This window comes from Chiroxiphia lanceolata, chromosome 1 (genome assembly GCF_009829145.1).
Source record: "Chiroxiphia lanceolata isolate bChiLan1 chromosome 1, bChiLan1.pri, whole genome shotgun sequence".
In the NCBI taxonomy this organism is placed as follows: domain Eukaryota; kingdom Metazoa; phylum Chordata; class Aves; order Passeriformes; family Pipridae; genus Chiroxiphia; species Chiroxiphia lanceolata.
In genome coordinates, this window is record NC_045637.1 from 134,573,545 (window position 1) to 134,594,541 (window position 20,997).

A 20,997-nucleotide genomic window follows, 5' to 3' on the forward strand; every position below is an offset into this window, starting at 1 on the left:
TGCTCTAAAAGCAAATGCCAGAGCATTCATTTCCAGTGAGAAATACAGAAAAATTAAGTGGGTGTCACAAGTCCAAAGATTGAGGGAGTGAGTGGGAGAGAGAGGGAGGGTAGGAAATTAGTGTTTTGATAAGGTTAAAAAAATTTATATTCTCCTCTTTCTCCTTTCCTTATAGAGCAATGAGTTTAAAAAATAAATTATAATTACTAATGATACGATAAGCAATGGTAATTTCAGTTCTAGTTAGCAACATTTTCCATCTCAGGTGTTTTCTGGAATTCTATTGCTCTCTATGTCCTCTTTGGGAATTTATTTGTCCACTCTGAAAATAAAAGGCTGTTACCTTTAAAGATAAAGTCACTAGAACTGTGAGCTCTCTATTTACACCCCAAAAAGAAAATAATTTTTAAAGTGAAACAATTTTACAACAGTTTCTTATAGTATCTCAAATCAAGAAAAATACTAGATGACTTTTTTTTAGTACATATATCACAAATACTTGAGATAGAAACATCTGAGACCATGGTGCATAAATATAGAGAATTAACATCTTTAACTTAAATGTGAACCTTGATTGGCTGTGTTCACATACTTGAAATGCACAAGCTATCTGGCCAATACTGCACATTATATTGCTCCAGTTTTATTTTAAAGCCCAATACTTACGCTTAAAATAACATTCCATTTCAAATGGCAAAATGCAAAGAAAAACCACCAAAACCCCCAAACCAGAACTTGAAATCCAAGTTTAACCTGAAGTTTAACACACCAACTTCCTCAACATACCCCTTTCAGGCCTGTGAATATTAATGTAACTTCAAAATATTGTATTTTAAATGTTCCAACATATTACTTACTGAATTAATGCATGAAATCGCTCAAAGCCAAGCTCTTCGACAGCCAAGGCAGCTATACACAAGAGACACTTTTCAGCACTACACATGGCAAAAAAATGACACAAGATACACACAGCAAGCTAGTATACTTTCAAGCTCTAATTATATTTTTAATCCTCCCTTGACGTTTAACTGATTAGTATAAACTAATTTACTGCAACATTAAGATTCCAGCATACAAATTAGTGAGAACATTTCTATTTGGACTAATCAATTTACTAAAAGCACTAAGCCACTGGAGTGTATAGCCTTGGAAATATTTGTCAAATACTAAGCTGTTGATTTTGTACAAAACGTGGCTGTTACCAAGTCACCAAGCATATGCATACTAAGATATAATTTTGCAGGTCAGCAAGAAGTATTTCTTCCTAAAAAAGCAAGCATAATTATTTGGATCATTTTATTAATGTAGGTAAGCTGTATTTTTTCTTCAAATATACATTTCTGTTACTAAAATTTAGTAGGCTCCTTTCCCTTTAGTGTTCATTATTACAAATGAGTAGAATTATTCTATACAGTGTTACACATTTTGTTTTTAAACAAATTCTATTTTCTTTTAATAATAAACAACCTTTCAAATAAGTGTTGTGCCCAAGAAAGAAAAAAAATACAGCATTAGTGTCTTCCCAAGTTCAACACAGGCTTTATACCTTTCTTTTATCTTTTCTTTACCTTTCTGCTAGTAGAACAACACACAAAACAGATCTGCTTTCTGATGGAGGCCACTTTATGCTGAATATTTAAACAATGTCTGATCATCTAGCTACTGAATTTGACTGCATACAATTTAGTTAAGACCTGAAGCCATTAGGGCTAATATTAATGATCAAATCTTACCACAAGATTCCAGAAAGGGCTTTTTATGCCCATTCCAATTGTATTTTGAAAGATGTACTTGATTTGCCTACGTGCAAATAAAACTGATTCTCCAGCAATAGAATACTTTAATTTTCTACTTCAGAAATATGGCAGCAGCAGTCTTAAGAGTGTAAGTTTTTATCTGTTGAAAAACTACAAGGAATTGATAAAATTTGGTTACCAACAGCAAAACTAGACTTAAAAAAATGTATTTTTAACACATTTTTAAAAAATATGAAATGAATCCAAATTGCAGAAAACGCTGCAGAAACTAAACCTGCTTCAAGAACATATGTTTTTGTAAGCAGAAAGTTAGAGGGACTATATCATATAAAGCAATTTTGAACCTGGGAACTTGCACTACTAAAGCCAACACATGGCCAACAAGTCACTGCTATACACCACAAAAGCAGATGAAAAATGCTATTGCATTCAGTAAGTGTGCTCGAATCCGCCTTTTGTTCACACAGCAGGATGACAGGCAGTTTCATTCTGTTACTAAAGAACAGAGTGAAATGGTAAGAGAATTACTATTTGAAATAAAGGGAAAGAAGTAGAAATTCTAAAGAGAAGTGTAGCTATACATAACCCAAACAATGCTAAATAGAGACAATACTTAGTGGAAAGAAAAAGAACTAACAGCAAGAGAACATGAGATGTATGAGAAATTCATCTGTATAGAAACTCTTCAAAATGATACTCTATCATGCTGTGTCTAACCATATTTCATGGGTTTATTATAAATATATCCCCATAATTAACTCCCAAATAGCAGTAGCCTGCCATATGGAACTGTATCTGTAATACTCTCTTATCCTCCCAACTCATCTCTAAGTCCTACCAACTATGACAATGCCAGTTTCTATTTTTATTGAGAACAGTAGCCAAGCAAGAAATAAATTTATTCTTTTGCACTAGTAGTTACACAACTCTGCATTAGTAACAATATCTTCTCCTCCACATCTTCGTCCCACACCTAACCAGGTTAAGAAGCTGGTTTACAGTTAAATAGCAGGACAGAAGAGGGGAAAAAAATCCCAAACCTAACAAATGTGTCTTAAATCAGTAAGTGTATTGCATTATATGTATAGAAAAAATACAGTTTGATCAGTAGAGTACATATAAGAGGTACATTCAGTGTCCAGCAGGGAATGTAGAATAGGAACAATGAAAGAGATTAACGTTGTTCATGACACAAGCACACTGTTAGTGGTAAATGCATCCTGCTCTTCCTAAGCACATTCCATGATATTAAAGACAAGTCAGGCAGAACTTGGAAGACTTGTACAGAAGCATGAAAAAAGTAGTTATGCAATAGAATGGATCAGGTCACAAGTGTCAGTGTTGAGAGTTCTGAGTGTGTATTTAAAAAGACTTTTCTGTTGAACATTTTCTACAGTTAAACATATTTAGGAAAAAGGGAATACATTAAAAAGCATGACAGTAAGAACCTATAGACAACTAGGCTCTGCTTCACTTTCTCTCCAAAGGAAACTTTATAATATCAGCAAAAGTTTCAAAGACAATTGGAAAATCCACAGAAATTAGGAATTTGATTTACAATTGCCTTATCTTGCAAAGGAAGATTCTTCTTTTTTACAGAAGAGTTGCAGATACAATTTTCTGTATAATACTTTTTCTTACTTAAAAAAAATGCTCAGTTTGGAACACTTAAGTGCTGATATTCTGTTTTTTCAATTAAGTAAGATTTTTATTCTTATTGTTTGAGCCTTCTAAAGCACATGGAGCATTTGCTAGAAGCAGATGAAGATGACTTGTAACATAAAGAGCTCCAGCACTACTAATTGCTATAGCTAGCTGCACACGTATAAATCTATTTGTACAATTCTTACTTTGTAGTTATGCCACAAACTGCTGAATAACATATTCCTTCCATCAAAAGATGGCACCTTTATAGGCATGTTCTCATGTGAAGAGTTTTTCATACTTCTTAAGGGACACATTGGGGACAAAAACTAAAAGAAAAAGAAGCTTATCTTTTAACACATTAGATCTCTCCCATTAAAAGATTAATAAATAAATGTCTCTCCGATCATATGTGCACAGATAAACTTTCCATGTCACTGGCTCTGTAGCAGTTAGATATGACTGGATGCTGTATCTTAGTGCAACAGATGATGTTCCCTAGATCCTCGATGCCAGTAATTAATGAAGGAATCAAGATGTTTGCAAAAAGCAGGCAACTGAAAAATTCTAACCTACAGAAAAATTCTGATAATCTACTAGAAGGTGATTTAAGTGGTTTGGTTCTGCACAGGACCAAACAAACGGAAAAAGGCTACTTCTTCATAACAGGGGTCCAAAATATTTTAGAACAGATAAAGCACTGCAAAATTTCCTACAAAAGTTCCTCTGAAATAACGCAACAAGTGACAAGTTAAAGTGTTATTCCTGTGTTAGGAAGCACGGATGTTTCAAAATGAAAAACACATCAGGTGCCAAAAGATTACAAAACAAAATTGAAAGGATTACGGAAATTGCTGAAATTCAAAAGAAACATGTATGTTAGAACTCCAGTGATAGATAGCACATTGCTCTCAATAAAAAAGGATCAATGTCTCTAATTACAAGAGAAAAAAATCTGTCTGTTGCTAACAGAATTACAAAGGCAAAAACCCCATCTGTGAATTAATAAAAAGCAGCGGTCCCTCAAAAACTTTGTAATAATTCACTAAGTGACGGGTAATTGAGTATAGAAATATATCTTACAAGGTTGTTCCTCTTGACGACTAGATTCTGCAGGACTTTCAGAAATACTAGCAGTTTCTTCAGTTGTTTTTCCTCTTATCCATGTTGCCAGACAGTATGACTCAGAATTATCAGAGCAAGCCATTTCCAAAATATCACATAATGTATGACAGAGAAGGTTCTTCTGTTCCTCTTCTGAAAGATCAGAAACCCACTTGAGTTCAATTGCTGATAACCACTGTTGTATATAAGATACTAGTATCGTTTTTATACATTAATGCTACCTAAATAATGGGGTTTAATAATGAGATAAAAGCAATAATGTTAACTGCTCTTTGACCATACTGGACCAAAGAATTAAAAAGCTGTCTTTAGAAAAATGTGGTTTTATATGATTTCTAATCCATTCTCTTTTTTAATAATAGATTTCAATTAAATATTTATAAAATGCAGAAGTATTATGAACAAGCACAGACCTCACAAATGGGAATTTAGAAGCAATTACTATACATATGACATGGGAGTACACTTAAACAAAAAGAAAGTGTGGAATATTTTAAATTCTTTGTACTAAGACATGCTTTACAAATAAATAAAATGGAAAAATAAAGAGAGGGGGAAAAGAGGTCTCAGTACCTGAACAGTCTCTCCAAGTAGACTTTTCACTGGTAAAAAGTCTCTTCAAAAGGAATGCCTTTGTTATCAAAGAATAAAATAATATTAAAATACAAACCACCAACTTTTACATTATGTCACAAACTCTATACCGAAGCATTTTTGCATGTTATTAGAAGGGTTTCAAGCTGCTCATGGTTCAGTATGAAACCATTAGCCTGCACTGTTTACTGACTTTTCCCAATCAAACCAGCTACAAAGATGGCCTCATAACATTCAACGCTGTTGAGTCTGAACCTTCAGTACAGCTCCAATGCACAGAATGCATATTGACACAAACACCTCCACCCTCGCAGGACAACTGACCAGTAGTACAAGACATCCCTAGTTACTCAGACAAAACCCTTTAGCAGTTAACAACCCCACCTCTTTTAAACCATTGCACTTCATAACTTGGTGATCAGGTTAAAGAAAATCTATGCATCTCCACATCCCTGCTTTGTTTTTCCATCAATGTTAATGCTGCAATTAAAAAAAAGATATGCTTTAAGTTATAGAGAAAGAATAATGAAAGAATAAACTTTGGTAAGCAGTCTTGGTCTTCCTAATTACTCTATTAGATGCCATTTCAGTTATTCACAGTACCTCAAAAACAGCTGGTTCAAGTTTCACTTCTTTCCTGACACACTCACCCTGTTTTCCCATCAAAGATCTTTTGAACACGTTTTTAGTAATTCACAGCAGCAGCAGGCACTGCAAGATCTGTTTGATCCTTTCCTCCTTCCCTAGCTGGAACTCAGTTCACTTTTAATCATGCTTTAATCACTTGATTTCAAGAAAGTTGAACTATATATAAATCTGAAAAAAACACTGTCTATAAGAACATTTGATATAGTAAAGACTTGGCATTGCCTTAGAGGAGCTGACTGGTCCTATTCTTTACTCTCTCCACTCCTCACAAATAAAAGACTTTTAAGTCTAACATCAGAGACCAGACACTCTGCATCTGGTTTTAAGACCACAGAACTAGACAGAGCCATACTGTGGAGTGTAATTCATAGAATTATTTTTTTAATTGATTGTTTGCCACTTAAACAAGCAGTGCTCCTGCCTGTAGTACAAGTTTTTTGGTGGGACCCAGATACTTCCAGTTCAGGATCAGATTCACTCTGCTACATTACTTCAATATGTCCCCTATCAGTGGACAAGGCCTCCAATCAGACTGAGACATACCTGCAGAATTTGAATTGTCTTTAAGAGAAGTCAAGAGTAAGTAACCAGAAAAAGTAATCTGGCCCATGACTCAATACCTGCCTGTCTCTGCAGGGTGCTCCTGGGAGAATGAAGAGCAGTCACAGTTAGACAAACTGCTCTACAGGTCAATTATTCTGCTAGGACTTTGAAAGTATAACACTTTCCCTTTTATTACACAGCAAACCTTGTTAGGTTTGAAAATCAAATACTTCAAGTATTTCTAAAACAGTTTGCTAAAGCAGTCATTGTGACACTGATACTACCCTTTTAGGCAGGGAGTTCAAGAGATGAGAAGGGATGAGGATTACTTTTATATCTGATCTTTTCCTTCTCCTCTGTATTCTGCATTCCCCACTTTGAAGTTACTTTTGCTTGGATCAACCTGCTGCATTTCCTCAAACAAATGTCCTGCAAAATTATGGCTCAAAATCGGCCCATGCCCATTTCTGCTTTTTAATAGAGTTCTTTGTTTCCTCCACACTTCAGTTATGAAATCAAAATACAGCTCTCTTTTTTTTCATACTTATTTTAATTTCAAATATATAAAGAATAAATTTTGGTCTAATTTTAAACCATTCCTATAATAAAGGTATCTTACCTGTACAGGTGCTATCACTGCACAAGGGCCACCTTCAAATTGTTCTAATGCAGTTGATTCAGAGTCACTAAAGACAAATCCTGTCAAATGAAAAAAGATTATATTTAGTGAAATATGTAAATAAGAACATGTTTATGTATACTCCTTCCCTAACAGAAACGACACCTGATTTATTCACCTTTAAAGATGACGTAAGTTTTTGTTTCCCTGATAATGCAACAGAATATGGTTAAACTATCTGAAGAAAAAAAAAGTCATGAGTCAGGTGAAAGGGACAGAAATTAATTATTTATCTCAGCAATTAAATCATAACCACCAACAGCTAAGCTTTTAAACAAAAGAATTTCTACTTAAACCATGGGTTTTATTTTATGACAGTGTACTTTTTATCGATACATTAAAATCTGTTTGTGATAATATTTTGTTTCACATCTGTAAAAAAAATACATCTTTGAACCTTCACTGAACATGCATAATACATTTCTATTCCCTATGAAGGGCACACTATGCCTCCCACTGATCTAACTTTTGGCCTATCAGTGTGTCCTACTAAGACTGAAATATGCTGAGTAACAAATATTTTCTTGCAACCACTGAATCAAGTCCCTTAATGGTATTCTTTCACAGAAGATACACTAGGTTTATTGAGAGGCAACATCACCTATTTTCCCTCTCCATCTTTAATGTATTTGCACTTCAGAGTTATCTTACAGTCACATAATAAAGCAAATGCCATAGAAATTATAGCAAAATTGTTCTGTTACCATCTTGCCCTTAAACTTGTCTTTAAGATATGGTGATTCATAGCTCTCATTTATCATAGATAAATGCACATACACTGACAATTAATTTAATGAAGCTGATACATGGACACTTACAGTGAGTGATATTTTGCATTATTCTTGTAAGTGCTGAGAAGATTGTGCCAAAGTGACTCTAGTTCAATGTAATCTGGAAACCATGCAACTGTAGTCAGCAACCAACGAGCAAGTGGGGGCAGGCAAAAATACACATGCATCTTTTCACAGTGTCAGTCTCAGCAGAAAGAATATTCAATGCCTGTTTCCCACAGTTTCTCCTTTTCCCAGTTCTGTATCATTACATGTTGCCACATGAAAAGCATCTCTAATCCCTGGATATGAATTTGAGCTGGGGAAATGCATCCCCCCCACACTGCAGTATGACAGGCACATCACCAAAGTGGCAAGAGAGAACTACTGCACGTTTTGTAGGCCACATTTCATCACAGAAATGGTAGTTGTTTAACAACAATGTGAATTTTTTTATTCTAAAAAGGATCATTGTAGCCATGGGGTTTCCCCTCTATCTGACAGAAGGTTCCAGGTCTGTTTTTAACCACATGTGCAAATGTGCATTACAAAGATGTATTTTATATCCAAAACCCAGATGCATGTCAAGCCTACATACATAGATCTAGCTTCACCTAATGTAGCAACAAAGCTTCACTAATTCATACTTCAAGAAAAGTTTGCAGTAGTGTAATTTCACTCCTCCGTTAACATGCCCTAATAAGAAATATCACCAGTCCTTTAAACTTTCTGAATTAGTTTGTGCAGGCTTAGCATACTAAAAGGTAAGTCCTCCTCTACTTTGAAGCATTACTGCATGCCATCTAAACACGCTGCAACAATAAGACTTTTTTAGTTGTTTTAATGATTCAGTCACTGCAGAAAAACAACATACTTGGATGTGGTACCATTAAACAACACTTTAGAAATCTTGAATTTGCTTCACATTCTTCAGGCTTCTTACAGAAATCATGAACTTTCTCAGTTTAACCCTGTCCTCTTTTTCAAAATTGCTTCCTAAAAATAAAGAACATTGAGCATGATCCACCAGAACGAATACAAATTTGAGACAGACAAGGTAAAGTTGATACCACACAGAATTTGACAGAATACAACCACAGAAAAAATAATACATGAGGAAACACTTTATTTCTATTTACTTAAATGCTTTTTAATGCTTAATAAACATAAAGGTTCTAGAAGCTTTAAGAAGCTTAAAGAAAAGTAGGCTTCAGATAGTATGGTCATGCTCTCTTTCAAAAAAATTCTACAAAATCTGAAGTCAGTTCAGATAAAATTTCAGAAACCAGCAGTCTGAAGTCCAGCTGGATTCAAGTCTACCTCAGCCTGCAATCAGACCTACTTACCTTTTTAACCCTCCACAACAGTCACATCTTGGGCAATCTCTTTAAATATTTATCAACTCCACATTCTTCCTTATGATTTGTAAGAATAGCCTGGCCACTCTTTAAGCTACCAACTAAGATGAACATCTCTGATCCAGACTAACTTTTACTTACTCTCACTCTTAACCATTCATATCTATCACACAGTTCTTTTCACTCAAGATAAAATTTCATGAAGAAAAGAGATGTAATGCAGCCAAAATAATATTCTTTAATTGATTTGTCTGCCTTTTATCCATAAGTGCAATTATCATCATTTATCTGTAAGAAACATAAAATAGTACCATTACCATTCATCTTCTGTGTCATTTATAACATTATTAAATGCTCCACTGACACAATTTTTTCAACATCACTACAACTCTACTGCATTTGGGACAGAAGGGGGAGGGAGTAGATCTAGATTCATGTTAGTAATCAGTGTACTGCCCAACATTTTGAGCTATGACATTCCCAAATCTGTCTTTATATCTTTACATCACAAAAAAATTTATCCTCCTTATTTCCCCCAAATACAGCATTTACCAAGGCCCATGTTTCTTTCTCACATCTAATTCTCAGCTCTTTTATGTACAGTTTGCCAAAATTAACCTACAACTTAGTTACCTATTCTTGTCCTTCATCTAATATGCCACATCATGGTCCAAAGTACTACAAAACCCATTCATACTTCTATTATGTCTACTCTACCACTTTTCTGCATCTTTTTATTATTAGCCTATTTCTCAAGTTATTTTTTCCACCTGAGACACCTTAGACATTAATAACACCGTCATTTCACAGAGGATGCTGCGAAGCTATCTAGCTATCCAGCTATGAAGATCCTGTGCTATTAATTTTTTGTCCTATTCTCTGCTGAGCCAACCATGGAACTCTACTTTTTTTCTCTCTTTTGGGATACAAGAACTGCCTGACAGAAACACTAGAATAACCCATTATTACCCAAGCATGAAGTTTACAACACATCTTAATGTTTCACCCTTTGTTTAGAGCTAGGTGTAGAGTCATAGAGACATTTTGCTTATGGCTTTGGGTGTTCCAAGTGCGTCTTTACAGTAAAATAAAACTTCTGAAATTTTCTGTAGGAAAAAAAGTCCTCAACAAACCAAACAACTTCTTCCCACACACAAAAAGAAAGGAGCACTTACTAGAATAATACTTCAACAAAACTCCACTTAATGGGTTATGGATAAAAAGCCAGGAAGTCCTGGAAGGGTTTGAGGAAAATATCCAAACTACTTAGTAGGCTACTACTAAACTGGGTAACAAGGCGCCAGAAAACAAGGTAAGATTTCAATGTGTCTTCCTCTGTTAACACCTTTGAAAAAAAAAACCAACCACGAACCAAAACAGCTACAGAACATTGTTACTACAGAATTCAGATACTTCTGAAAACTTCCGAATCTGTACCCTGGTAAGAGCCTTCTATTTAAGCGCTCCTCTAGGTCTTTCATTTTCTTTAAGCCTGTCAGCCTTATCCAGAGTAAGGAATAGACTCACCAGCACCATATCCTTTCTTAAAGTAAGGACAATAGTTTCCAGCTATTCCTTTTTAAGCCCAGGCTGCAGAAGAGAGTTTCAGGTTCACTAATTATTCAGATAATTGTGTTACAGGGCATTTCAAATTCTTACTGCTCTATGCATATTCCAACTACATTGGCCACCATGCCCACTAGCCAGAAAATACAACCTTCTTAGCAGCTTAACTTATATGTTCACACTTCATTTTTTTCATGACACAATCCCTCAAAACCCCCCATATTTCCACCCTAAAGCCTAACTTTTCATTCAGCAAGCTTCACGTGAGGTTTTGCATTCTTCAGAATGAATTTACCAAGACAACTCTGCATTATGGAAGTATGAAATAAACATTTAAATGTCATATATAACAGAGAGGGACTGGACAATCTGTCTAAAACAGCAAGATGTGGTTATTTTTTCTGTAAAGACAGTATCACTATCCCAAAACCAATACCTCACTCCAAGGAAGGAAAGAAGAAAAAAGCCTACAAGTATAAAACTGAAAACAAAAACTTCCCTGGAGAAGGCTGTTAGGTAGCTTGTCCCTGCTATTTTTCCAAAAAGTACTGTTGTCTCACATTTACTAACAGTGCAGCCTGTGTTAGTGGGACAGTCCACCTCCTACTGTCAAGTACTACCTACTTCTATTTAAAGAGAAGTTCTAAGTCAGTAATCATCGGTATTTCTGTGCTTGAAGACCTCAGTATTTTTTCCCCATGATGTGCAAATTCCTGGAAGCAGATCTGGCATCTAACTTCTTGCCTAATTTAGACAGATGCCTTAAAAGCTGTTCACGAACCATGACTTGACGACCACTCACAAAGGCTTCCTTTGCTAAGTGTGACCAGTATCAGTAAAGCACAGGCTTCAAAAGCAGTTCCACCAAGAGATCTGAAGAGGAAATACTTATGGCAAACAAGCAGCAGCAAGTAGGCAAAGTTGGGCCAACTGGTGTAATCACTTCCTCCAGCTGCCTGCACAATCCACACTTGTCTATACCCTAACTGTGAATATTAAATGAAAAATGCTTTTCTCCTGTTTGTGATCAACTGATTGCACTGAGTAATATGGAACTTGAAGAGATGGAAAGCACACAAATACAAATATTCTACAAATGACAGTCATCAAAACATTAAGAAAATTACATAGATACCAACAAGCAAATGAATTAAACATTACTAAATTAAACTCGGAGGAGCACTTTCAAATTGCTACTTCTACTTAAGACTTCGAAGAACGGCAAGTGTATTCTTTTTGCTCAAAATGTATCTGCTTGTCTGGTAAAAATATTATTTCTTACTAGCACTGCCGTGATCATAGTCTAACAATATTACAAGTCAAATGACTTAAAAACATTACAGGATGTAGCTTCTAAACTAGATATGTAATAAAAGCCCATCTGGTGATGTTTGGTCAGAAAGAAGAGTTCCAGGCATGTAAAAAAAGGAAACCTGGAAAGAATGGGAGAGAAAAAAGGAAGCCTGGAAAGAAGACCAGAGAAGAAAAGGAAAGTTTCAGCCCACTCACCCAGCTTTCAACCTGGAAACTGGAAGAGGATCCAGATAAAACGGATATTTTTACATTGTACATCGCCCATATATACACAAACTGTACTATTAATACCTTCACACCATGCTTTTGCAGATAAATGGTTGTTTTAAAAAGACTGTCCCATACTTTTCCCTCCAAAGACCAGTGAGACACAGCTTATGCAATTCTGAAAGGATACTGTGCTCAAACCTGCCAGACATTCATACTAAAGAGTCGTGATGCCTTGGGGCTTATCTGAAGAGCAGCTTTATGAATGGAATTTGTCTCTTGGATCAATGAAGAAAATTACTCCTAACATGAGTATATTTCTTTAGTGTTCAGTGCTCCTACTAACTCCTTCCCAAGTCATCGTATCTATGCCAGGAAACACCCAAGAGCAGACTGAAGTTTTGCACTACATTCTTGTGTCTGCTTTGAGGATTCTGGTAAACAGACTCCACAAGGTGCAAACCTGCAAATTCTGCTGCAATCGTAAAGAAAAAAAATTCTACAAAGAAACTCCACACAAAAAAACTCACAACAACTGCAACAGCAAATTTGCAGCCATGTCTTTGTTAAGTCGGGAATAAAAACAATATACTTGAAGTTGCCAATGCAGCAAACTGAGGGAATTACTGTAGCTAACTTCCAACAGCACATGCACATGAGTTGGGTCAGTTCTGTTTAACTGCCTGCAGATCAGCTCATCTTCAGTCCTGACCAAATGAGGTCACGGAGTTCGATGCATGAGGGGGATTCCTGGAACACCGCTGTCTTCACTGAAAAACTGACTGGTTTGAGTCTTACATTCCTCAACACCCTCCCTACTCTCTACTTTTCTTTCCAAATTAAAATCACAATTCCCAATTTCCAAAGGGTTTGAGAAAGGATCAGACAACATCTACCAAGTATCTGAAATAATTACATTACATATGAAAAAAACTGTGACACAAAAAACCCCCAACATCAAACTAGTTGTTTGATGCTTTCTGCACAGATGTGAAATGAGGGCCTATCTTTTAAACTTCGAAGTCTTCGTAAATAATACAGTTTGATATTTTTATTTGTGGTTTTCTTCTGTTAAATCTTCATGAGTCAGTGTTGACATGATTGCTTTGCAGTAAGTAAATGCTACTGAACTTTTTCAACTGCATAGAAACAGAAAGCTGGGTAAAAGTATTATGCTGCTACACAACTGACTCAAACTGACTGCTCTGATTCCCAGCACAAGACCCCCAAACGCCGCACTCATTGTTATTGGGTTTTGCTACATAAAATTGATTATACTAAGGAGGATATAGAGAAGGTAACAGATACACTACACAGTACAGTCACAGGACTTTCTCTAAAGACAGATAAGAAGTAACAGTTCCTTTGAAGAAGCCACCAAGAACACCAGAGACCATTTCAATTAATCCTTCACTGGATCACAAGTGTGGGGCATTATAACACACCTTTCAATAAATTTTGAAACTGCTAAAACTTTTCATACAAATTATCTTCAAAACGTCAATTGCGGCAATCCAACATTACCAGTTAAATAAATAATTAAGCTTTTTAATACCAATTTTTCTTTTCTGACTTTGCACAAACCTTGTACTGAAACAGCAACATTACTAAAACTTAAAAGAGATATTTCAGAAAGTAATTATATTTCAATAATCAGTTCATTAGGAAAAGTAATGGTTTTTAAGTCTGCTTAAATTCTAGATCCTGGAAGAAATTTGGCATTTTCCCCCCAGATATTATCACTGAATTATCTGAACACAGATAAACCTAGGGAAAGAGATATGAGTTTGGTAATACACTGTGTCCTGTGATGAGGAGTAGCTGTGCAGCTCCCAAATCAACACCACACATGCATCTACTGAAACTACGTAGATGACAACACTCTTGTTACCAAAACAAAAAAAAAAAAGGCAAAAAAAAGAGCAAGGAACAGAAAACACCAAGAAACTTCTGTTTCAACCAACTTTACCCTGAGACCTGAATGCAATTTTTTTTTTTAATCTGTAAATTCCACTATCACTTGTGAATCTTCTCCAGGAATTAGTGGTTTTTTTCAGAAACATTGTAACCATTACTAGAACTCTTCAAAGTCCACAGTCAGTTATAGAGAAGGCTATTATTCCCTTCTTTCAGCCAGGACAGGTTCACAGACTGATTTCTTGCGTATCATTTTTATACATACGCCTCCATATTACACCTTGCAATTGTAGTTTTAAGAGAACACAGTAAGTCTCCACCAAGAAGAAACAATGCATAGGTTGCGTAATTTAAATATAGAAAAAAAAACCCCTTACAAATACCCTAGGTCCCATCGTTATTGCTGCTTTATCTCTTGCCACATCCTAAAGACGATATGCACCTGCTTTCTTGGCCAAAGAACCCGTTTAAAAAAGAAATCTGTGGGTCTCTGTCTCAAACCTGCCCCCATTTTTGCTAAGTCTATTTGTGACTCACATATTTTTAGCAAAACAAACAAAAATCAACGAAAACCAAAGCAGAACTTAAGCTCATGCTTCCACAAGCTATGTAAAATCACGGCATGAGACGAAATACCCAAGAAACGCATTTCCTTTTTTTTACTCAATTTTAAGTTCCCTTGGAGATTTGTGGCTAAAGACGAGCGAGCTCCGAAAAAACAAAATAATTATTTAGCAAGTGAAGCTGCCGCATCGTTCTTTTGGCGTGGGCCACACGCCGAGGTGACACAGGAACACGAGCAGTGCCCGGGGCACGGCGCCCCTCAGGACACGGACACGGAGCCACGGGCGGACCTCGCGAGGGCGGCGGGGGAGCTGCGGGTGTGACCCGGCGGGCGGGCCCCGGGGCAGCGGGAGGGCCGGGCGGGGCACGGCGCACGCAGGTACCTTGCGCCCAGCGGCAGAAGATGGTGTCGGCCAGCCCGCGGGGCCCGGCCTTCTTGCCCCACACCAGGTGGACGAGCTCCTGGCCCGCCTCGGACATGGCGGGGCGGCGGCGGCCGCGGGGCCGGGCGGGCGCGGCGGCTCCAGCGGCTCCGGCGGCCCCTGCGCAGGGCAGGGAGGGGCGGGGCCGCGCGCGGGGCGGGGGCGGGGCGGGGGCGGCCCTTCCGCTTCCCCAGCAGCCCCCGCGGCTTCCGCGGGCCCGGCGGGGCGGGGAGCGGCTGCTGCGTGAGGGACGTTTGGGATCAAGCTTTGCTCCTGGCAAAACCGGGGCAAAGGTGTGCTCTTAGGAAAGAGCCTTTCGAGGGGAAGGTTCCCCAGGTGAAACGATTGTGTCTCCACACTTGGAGTTCTTCGTGCGGTGTGCAGCCGAAATTGAGCTGCAGTGTTGCTCCCACTCACTTCACAGAATCACGGAATCGTTAGGGGTGGAAGGGACCTCTGGACATAGAATCCTGGAGTCATCAAGGTTCGAAAAGACCTTTATTATTATCAAGTCCAGCCCTAAACCCTGCACTACCACTGTAACCCTTAAACCACTAAACCACCTCACTCAGCGCCGCATCCAGACGCCTCTTAAACACTTCCAGGGACGGTGACTCCACCACCTCCCTGGGCAACATATTCCAATACCTGACGGCCCTAACAGTGAAAATTGTTTTCTAATACCCAATCTGAATCTCCCTTGTGATGATCTTCATCTGTTCCAAGGCAGGGTCACCTAGAGCAGATGACAGGAATGCATCCAGGTGGGGTTTGAGTGTCTCCGGAGAGGGAGGCTCCACAAGCTCCCTGGGCAGGCTGTTCCAGTCTCAATGTACAGAAGTTGTTCCTCGAGTTGAAGCAGAACCTCTTGTTCAGTTTATGGCCACTGCTCCTCGTCGTATTGCTGGACACCACCAAAAAGAGACTGTCACTGTCCTCTTCACATGCTCTTGAGATATTTATATGCATTAATGAGATCCCCTCTCACAGATCCCCTCCCCTTCTCTAGACTGAACAGGTCCAGCTCCCTTAGTCCAGCACCGTAAGAGGTGCTCCAACCCCTTAATCGTTTTTGTGGCCCTCCTCTGGACCCTCTCCAATAGTTCCTTGTCTTTCATCATGCAATTAATGCTTTTATGGAGATTGAGCACATACTGAGGCAATCATTCTGAATTAAGTATGAGAGCAGCCAACATCAAGGGTGTTTATAAGTTTTCTGACATGTCATACCACAAATTCATCAGAAGGTGGGGTGATTGTACTTCTGATTTTTAAACATTTTCAGTTATGTGTACAATTAAGCATTTTTTAATAATTACTGAGAAGTCATCACTTTCCTTCAATATTGATTAACAGAATGGATCTGGACTTGCATAACTAATGTAATTATAAGGACACGTTTTCATTTTTAGCATAAAGAAAGAACTCTGAAACAACAGGAAGGAATTTATTTAGAATTAAAGGCATCGTAACAGCAAAATCGTGTTCTTTACATACTATAATAAAGGCCATCATGTTGCTAGTTTTTTGTGCATTTTGAACCAATAGTGCAGTAAAATACAAATTTTTCTGTAGTACTTTGAGTTTAATACTGGGTATATCAGACTTGAAATTGTAAACATTCCATGAGCAAGAGGAAAATAACGAAGTACATTTATTTTAAAGTGTGGCGTTGTATATATACTTGAAATATTCCAGAGAAGTACATATCAAAATGGTCTGATGGTGCAAGTCTAAGTCAGCTAGCTCAACAAAGTTCAAACTATCCATTGATAGGAAGGCTTTATGAGGAAAAAAGTGCAAGTTATAGCCCATCTCTTTAAGTTCCTAGACTTGTTCTAAGGAAGCAAATTTACGTTGTCATGGATACTCAGGGTGCAATCTGAAAAACAATTCAGTAAACAAGTGGAGAATGGAGAGGAGAAGGCACTGTAAAACAAGGATGCTGAACCTGCAATTGGATGACACCCCCTGCTGTATGGCAGAGGAGTTGTGTGGCACCACCCAGAGGAACCAAAAGTCTGGAAAAGCTCCTCCTCCACTTCCATCTCTGATGCATTGAATCATCAGTTCCAGAAAAACACTGTGTGTGTCCAGAGAAAGGCAACGAAGTTAGTGAAGGGTTTGGAGAGTAAGTCATATGAAGAGCAGCTAGGGGAGCTGGGGTTGTTTAGCCTGGAGAAAAGGAGACTGAGGGGAGATCTTGTCACTCTCTACAATGACCTGAAAGGAGGTTGTAATCAGGTGGGGATTGGCCTCTTCTCCCAGGCAACTAGTGACAGAATGAGAAGACATACTCTAAAGCTGCACCAGGGGAGGTTCAGGTTAGACATCAAGAAGAATTTCTTCACAGAAAGGGTTGTCAAGCATTGGAATGAGCTGCCCAGGGAGGTGGTGAAGTCACCATCCCTAGAGGTGTTCAAGAAATGACTGAATGTGGCACTTAGTGCTACAGTTTAGTTGACATGGTGGTGATCAGTCCAACTTTGGACTTGATGATCTTGGAGGTCTTTTCCAGCCTAAATGATTCTATGACTCTGTGATGATTGTAGAAAGCAAGTTAATTAGAATGAGAGTGCCCTTTGATTTCATGGGTGCAAACAGGTATCCACAATGAAACATATGTAAGTAAAAGCTCAGTCACAACCTGGAGAGCTGTGACCAAGAAGAGGTCCTGCAGTTTAATGCACTCTAAATTAAAGTGCAACAGTTTTACTTTCTCATCACAGAGTGGAAGAATGCTTATCAGCTGCAAATCTGTGAATACAGACCTGCAGGTGAGCTAGCAGCTAACACTCCTGTAAAGTCACAATATAAAATTAGATCTATATTTCTAACCTGAATAATAATGATGAATAGACACATTTTGGCTCAGTAGAGTATTTTTGTGTAACAGTGACAGGCTTGAATCTAATGCCTTGCGTTGTGTAAAAATGCTTTCCCCAGCAACTGATGTATAACTAATATTGCTAATTTGCTCCATATAACTTCAAATGAGAAAACACTTCTTCAGAGTTAGTCACAATACTGACAAAAGCAAAGACAGTAATGAGAGACACAAGATGTAAAGTGATTTGACCCATCTTGATTTGGCTGGCATACAGCACATAGAGTTCAATATAGAAAAATAAAAAGTAGTGAATCTAGGAACAAGGGAGCAATTTTGGGGATGCATGCCAGCTGGAACAATCTGCCATGTACTGGTTAGGAAATTATTTTGGAAATACCACAAAATAGCACTGGAATCATTAGCCTCACTAATACAAATAGGAAAAGACAAACTGTACAGTCAGCTGTAGCAATAACAAACAAATCCGAGCAAATAAGGCTGTGGATAACATCAGTTATGCTTTTTGATCTCTCACTGTCCATGTTTTAAGTGTTGGGCATTCATCAATTAGTGATATGCATATGCATACCAAAGATTTGGACAGGAAGATTTGTGTGTGAATTTATGTAGGCAGTTCAGTTGCAGTTAGTGTGTGAATTTATGTGGGCAGTTGAGTTGCAGTTAGTGAGGAGGAAACTAAAAAGAAGGATTAGGAGAAACTATAAGCTCACTTGTATCTAATACCAGGTTGACATCTATGCTGTATTTCAGAAATAAATGTAAGTGGATTGGAGTCAGAATTCTGAACAAAGAGAGTGCAAATCTGCATACAAATACATGAAAATAATATTTTCTAGAATGATGAAACTGGTCTTTAAGTCTTGTTTCTGTGCACTCTGGGATGTACAAACTGTACCATAAAGGTACAGGCCTTTATGGAGGATAAACACGAGACTTGTCTGCATGTTTATCTTAACTGCTTAAAATATTTAGAGGTATGCAAATCAAAAAAGATTCAAAATTACTTCTCTACAGCATTGTTTGATTATGCATAGATTTTTAACTACTTTTTCAAATAGTTTCTATTACATGCATTTTTCCTTTTTTTTTTTTTTATGTTAGACTGCCACCATGTGGTTGGTTTGGTGACTTAACGTGCGCTTTTAAAAATACACGCATCGTGTTTTTTCTTTTAAACATTATGCACTTATTCACTTTGTGTGTGTGTGTGTGTGAAATGCTGTTAGTTCCCTCTGCAGGCTGGTGTGGTGGGGCTGAGGTTTTAGGAAAACACAGCAGCTGCTGTTGTCTCCCTTCTAACCTCTAATCCAACTTCGCTCAGATTAGCTTGATTCTGTTGGTTGCAGTATGTAACATCTTAGAACACTTCTCCACTAGACAGAAGGAGAAGGTAAAGAACATAAGCATATACTCCGTATGTGTGCAATCCCTTTAGGTTTACTTAATTTATGTTTTAAGTGTTAAGTCTCTTCATGAGAAAAGTTTTTGGGTTAATTGAGAATTATGGGTTTACTGCTATGAACTGTTGACAGACAGTAGTACAACTTATAGACATTGTACATGTTTGCCAGACAAATCTCAGTAAAGTTCATCTACACTGAAATAGGTTTGCCTTACTTGTCTTTAAAAGTGCTGGCCTGGGTGGTAGGAAAAACATTAATAAATGCAAGGCTACTTAGTCCGTACAGCTCCAAAGGAAATCACAGTAGTGGTGTGTTACTAAATTGTTCTGAGGAGGTAGAAATGATTTTTAAAATTAAAGTTTTCTCCAGTTCCCTTTTCTCTTTGCTCCTATCTTTTAATTATATCACCCTGTCCCTCTGTCCCCTTACCCCAACAAAACAAAAATCAAACTATCAAGTCTGTAGAGACAAAATGTTATTAAGAATTTGAAACGTTGTAGTGGACAAGAAAAGGCTGTTGAACCAAATCATAAAAGTGTTTAGTTGTCTACCTGTTGTTTGGATGTCTATTTACTACTGATGTGAATGTATCTGGACTTCATTTATAGTGCAATATGAAGTGTTATAGACCTATTTGCTCTCAGGGTGATCTCTGAGAAGAAATTTTAGTATCAAAAGTCATACTCAAAATTCCATTGTGTGCACATTTGTGTCTGGGGAATAAAGAATGTCACCAGCTTACAAAGTGCTGATTAGTCCGTCCCCTGCAGCAGAGGTAACTTCTGGACTGTGGCTGACATTGATTCTTCCAGCTAGTTCTTGGTTAAGAGATAAAGATAATTGTAGTAGCAGTGATGGCAAAGTGAGATGCTGATCCCTGTTTTTTGCTTAGGTTGGACAGTGAGGCACTATGTGGAAGAGATAAGAACATGGTGTTCTAAGCTCATCTGCTTAGTGTCCCCATCCTGAATTGGGATAGCTCCGCAGGGCTTTTTGTCTGGCAAAGGAAAAGACCCTACAATCCAGAGAATGGGCAGAGTAAGTTTCTTTCTGCCAGCAGGAATATGGGGAGGGAAACTGGGGCACAAAAATTAAATTCTTCAGCTGTCAAGGGACATACTACGACCCTGACACTTGCATGGTCCCTTTTGTCTCTCCTTAGGCCTCCTTTTTTAAGAAGAGGGTAAAAATTATATTTTGACCTGTGTATCAGCACCAGATTCTCTGAGAAGTTAAAGTCCAAGTCTAAGAAACAGAAAGCTCTCATGTGTCTCATTTTCTGTTTTGAAATAATGACTTAGTGCTGAATTTGAAAAAGTTCTTAGGTGACTGAGTCCTACTGAAATTATAGAAAAGAGAAAATGGGCAATTTCTTGGTAGGTATTTGCTCTCAGAATCTGTTGATGAGACTAAAAAAGCCAGTGATTGTCCTGTGCATCTGAGTGTTTGGGATTGACATCCATATGGAATGGGAAGGAATTTCTGGAGAATCACAGCTTTCTGTGATAGCCCATATAGCAAGGTGAAAAGGAGTTATTTCTTGTGTATATAACTTATATATAGTGTCTTAATACTATAGACAATAGATTTGTTTCAGGTAAGCTGTTTAAAACTGCTGGAGCTTAAACTCCATCA

General features: G+C 37.7%; 1 protein-coding gene across 4 annotated transcripts in view; it reads right to left on the reverse strand.

Annotated features, from left to right (window-relative positions):
* The window catches only part of MINDY3 (MINDY lysine 48 deubiquitinase 3), a 52,668-nt gene extending 37,438 nt beyond the window's left edge, over positions 1-15,230 (reverse strand). The window contains exons 1-5 of one of the 4 annotated variants that reach the window (XM_032694866.1): positions 15,070-15,230; positions 6,931-7,010; positions 5,100-5,157; positions 4,485-4,658; positions 858-909 (exon numbers count right to left, since the gene is read on the reverse strand). In XM_032694866.1, coding sequence (XP_032550757.1) covers positions 858-909; positions 4,485-4,658; positions 5,100-5,157; positions 6,931-7,010; positions 15,070-15,166 — 461 coding nt within the window. In that variant the 5' untranslated portion in view covers positions 15,167-15,230. Of the gene's footprint in view, positions 1-857; positions 910-4,484; positions 4,659-5,099; positions 5,158-6,930; positions 7,011-7,108; positions 7,124-8,634; positions 8,666-15,069 lie in introns of those variants that run through there. The other 3 variants (XM_032694874.1, XM_032694891.1, XM_032694884.1) reach the window with 3 other exon arrangements.
* Between the last annotated feature and the right edge of the window lie 5,767 nt (positions 15,231-20,997).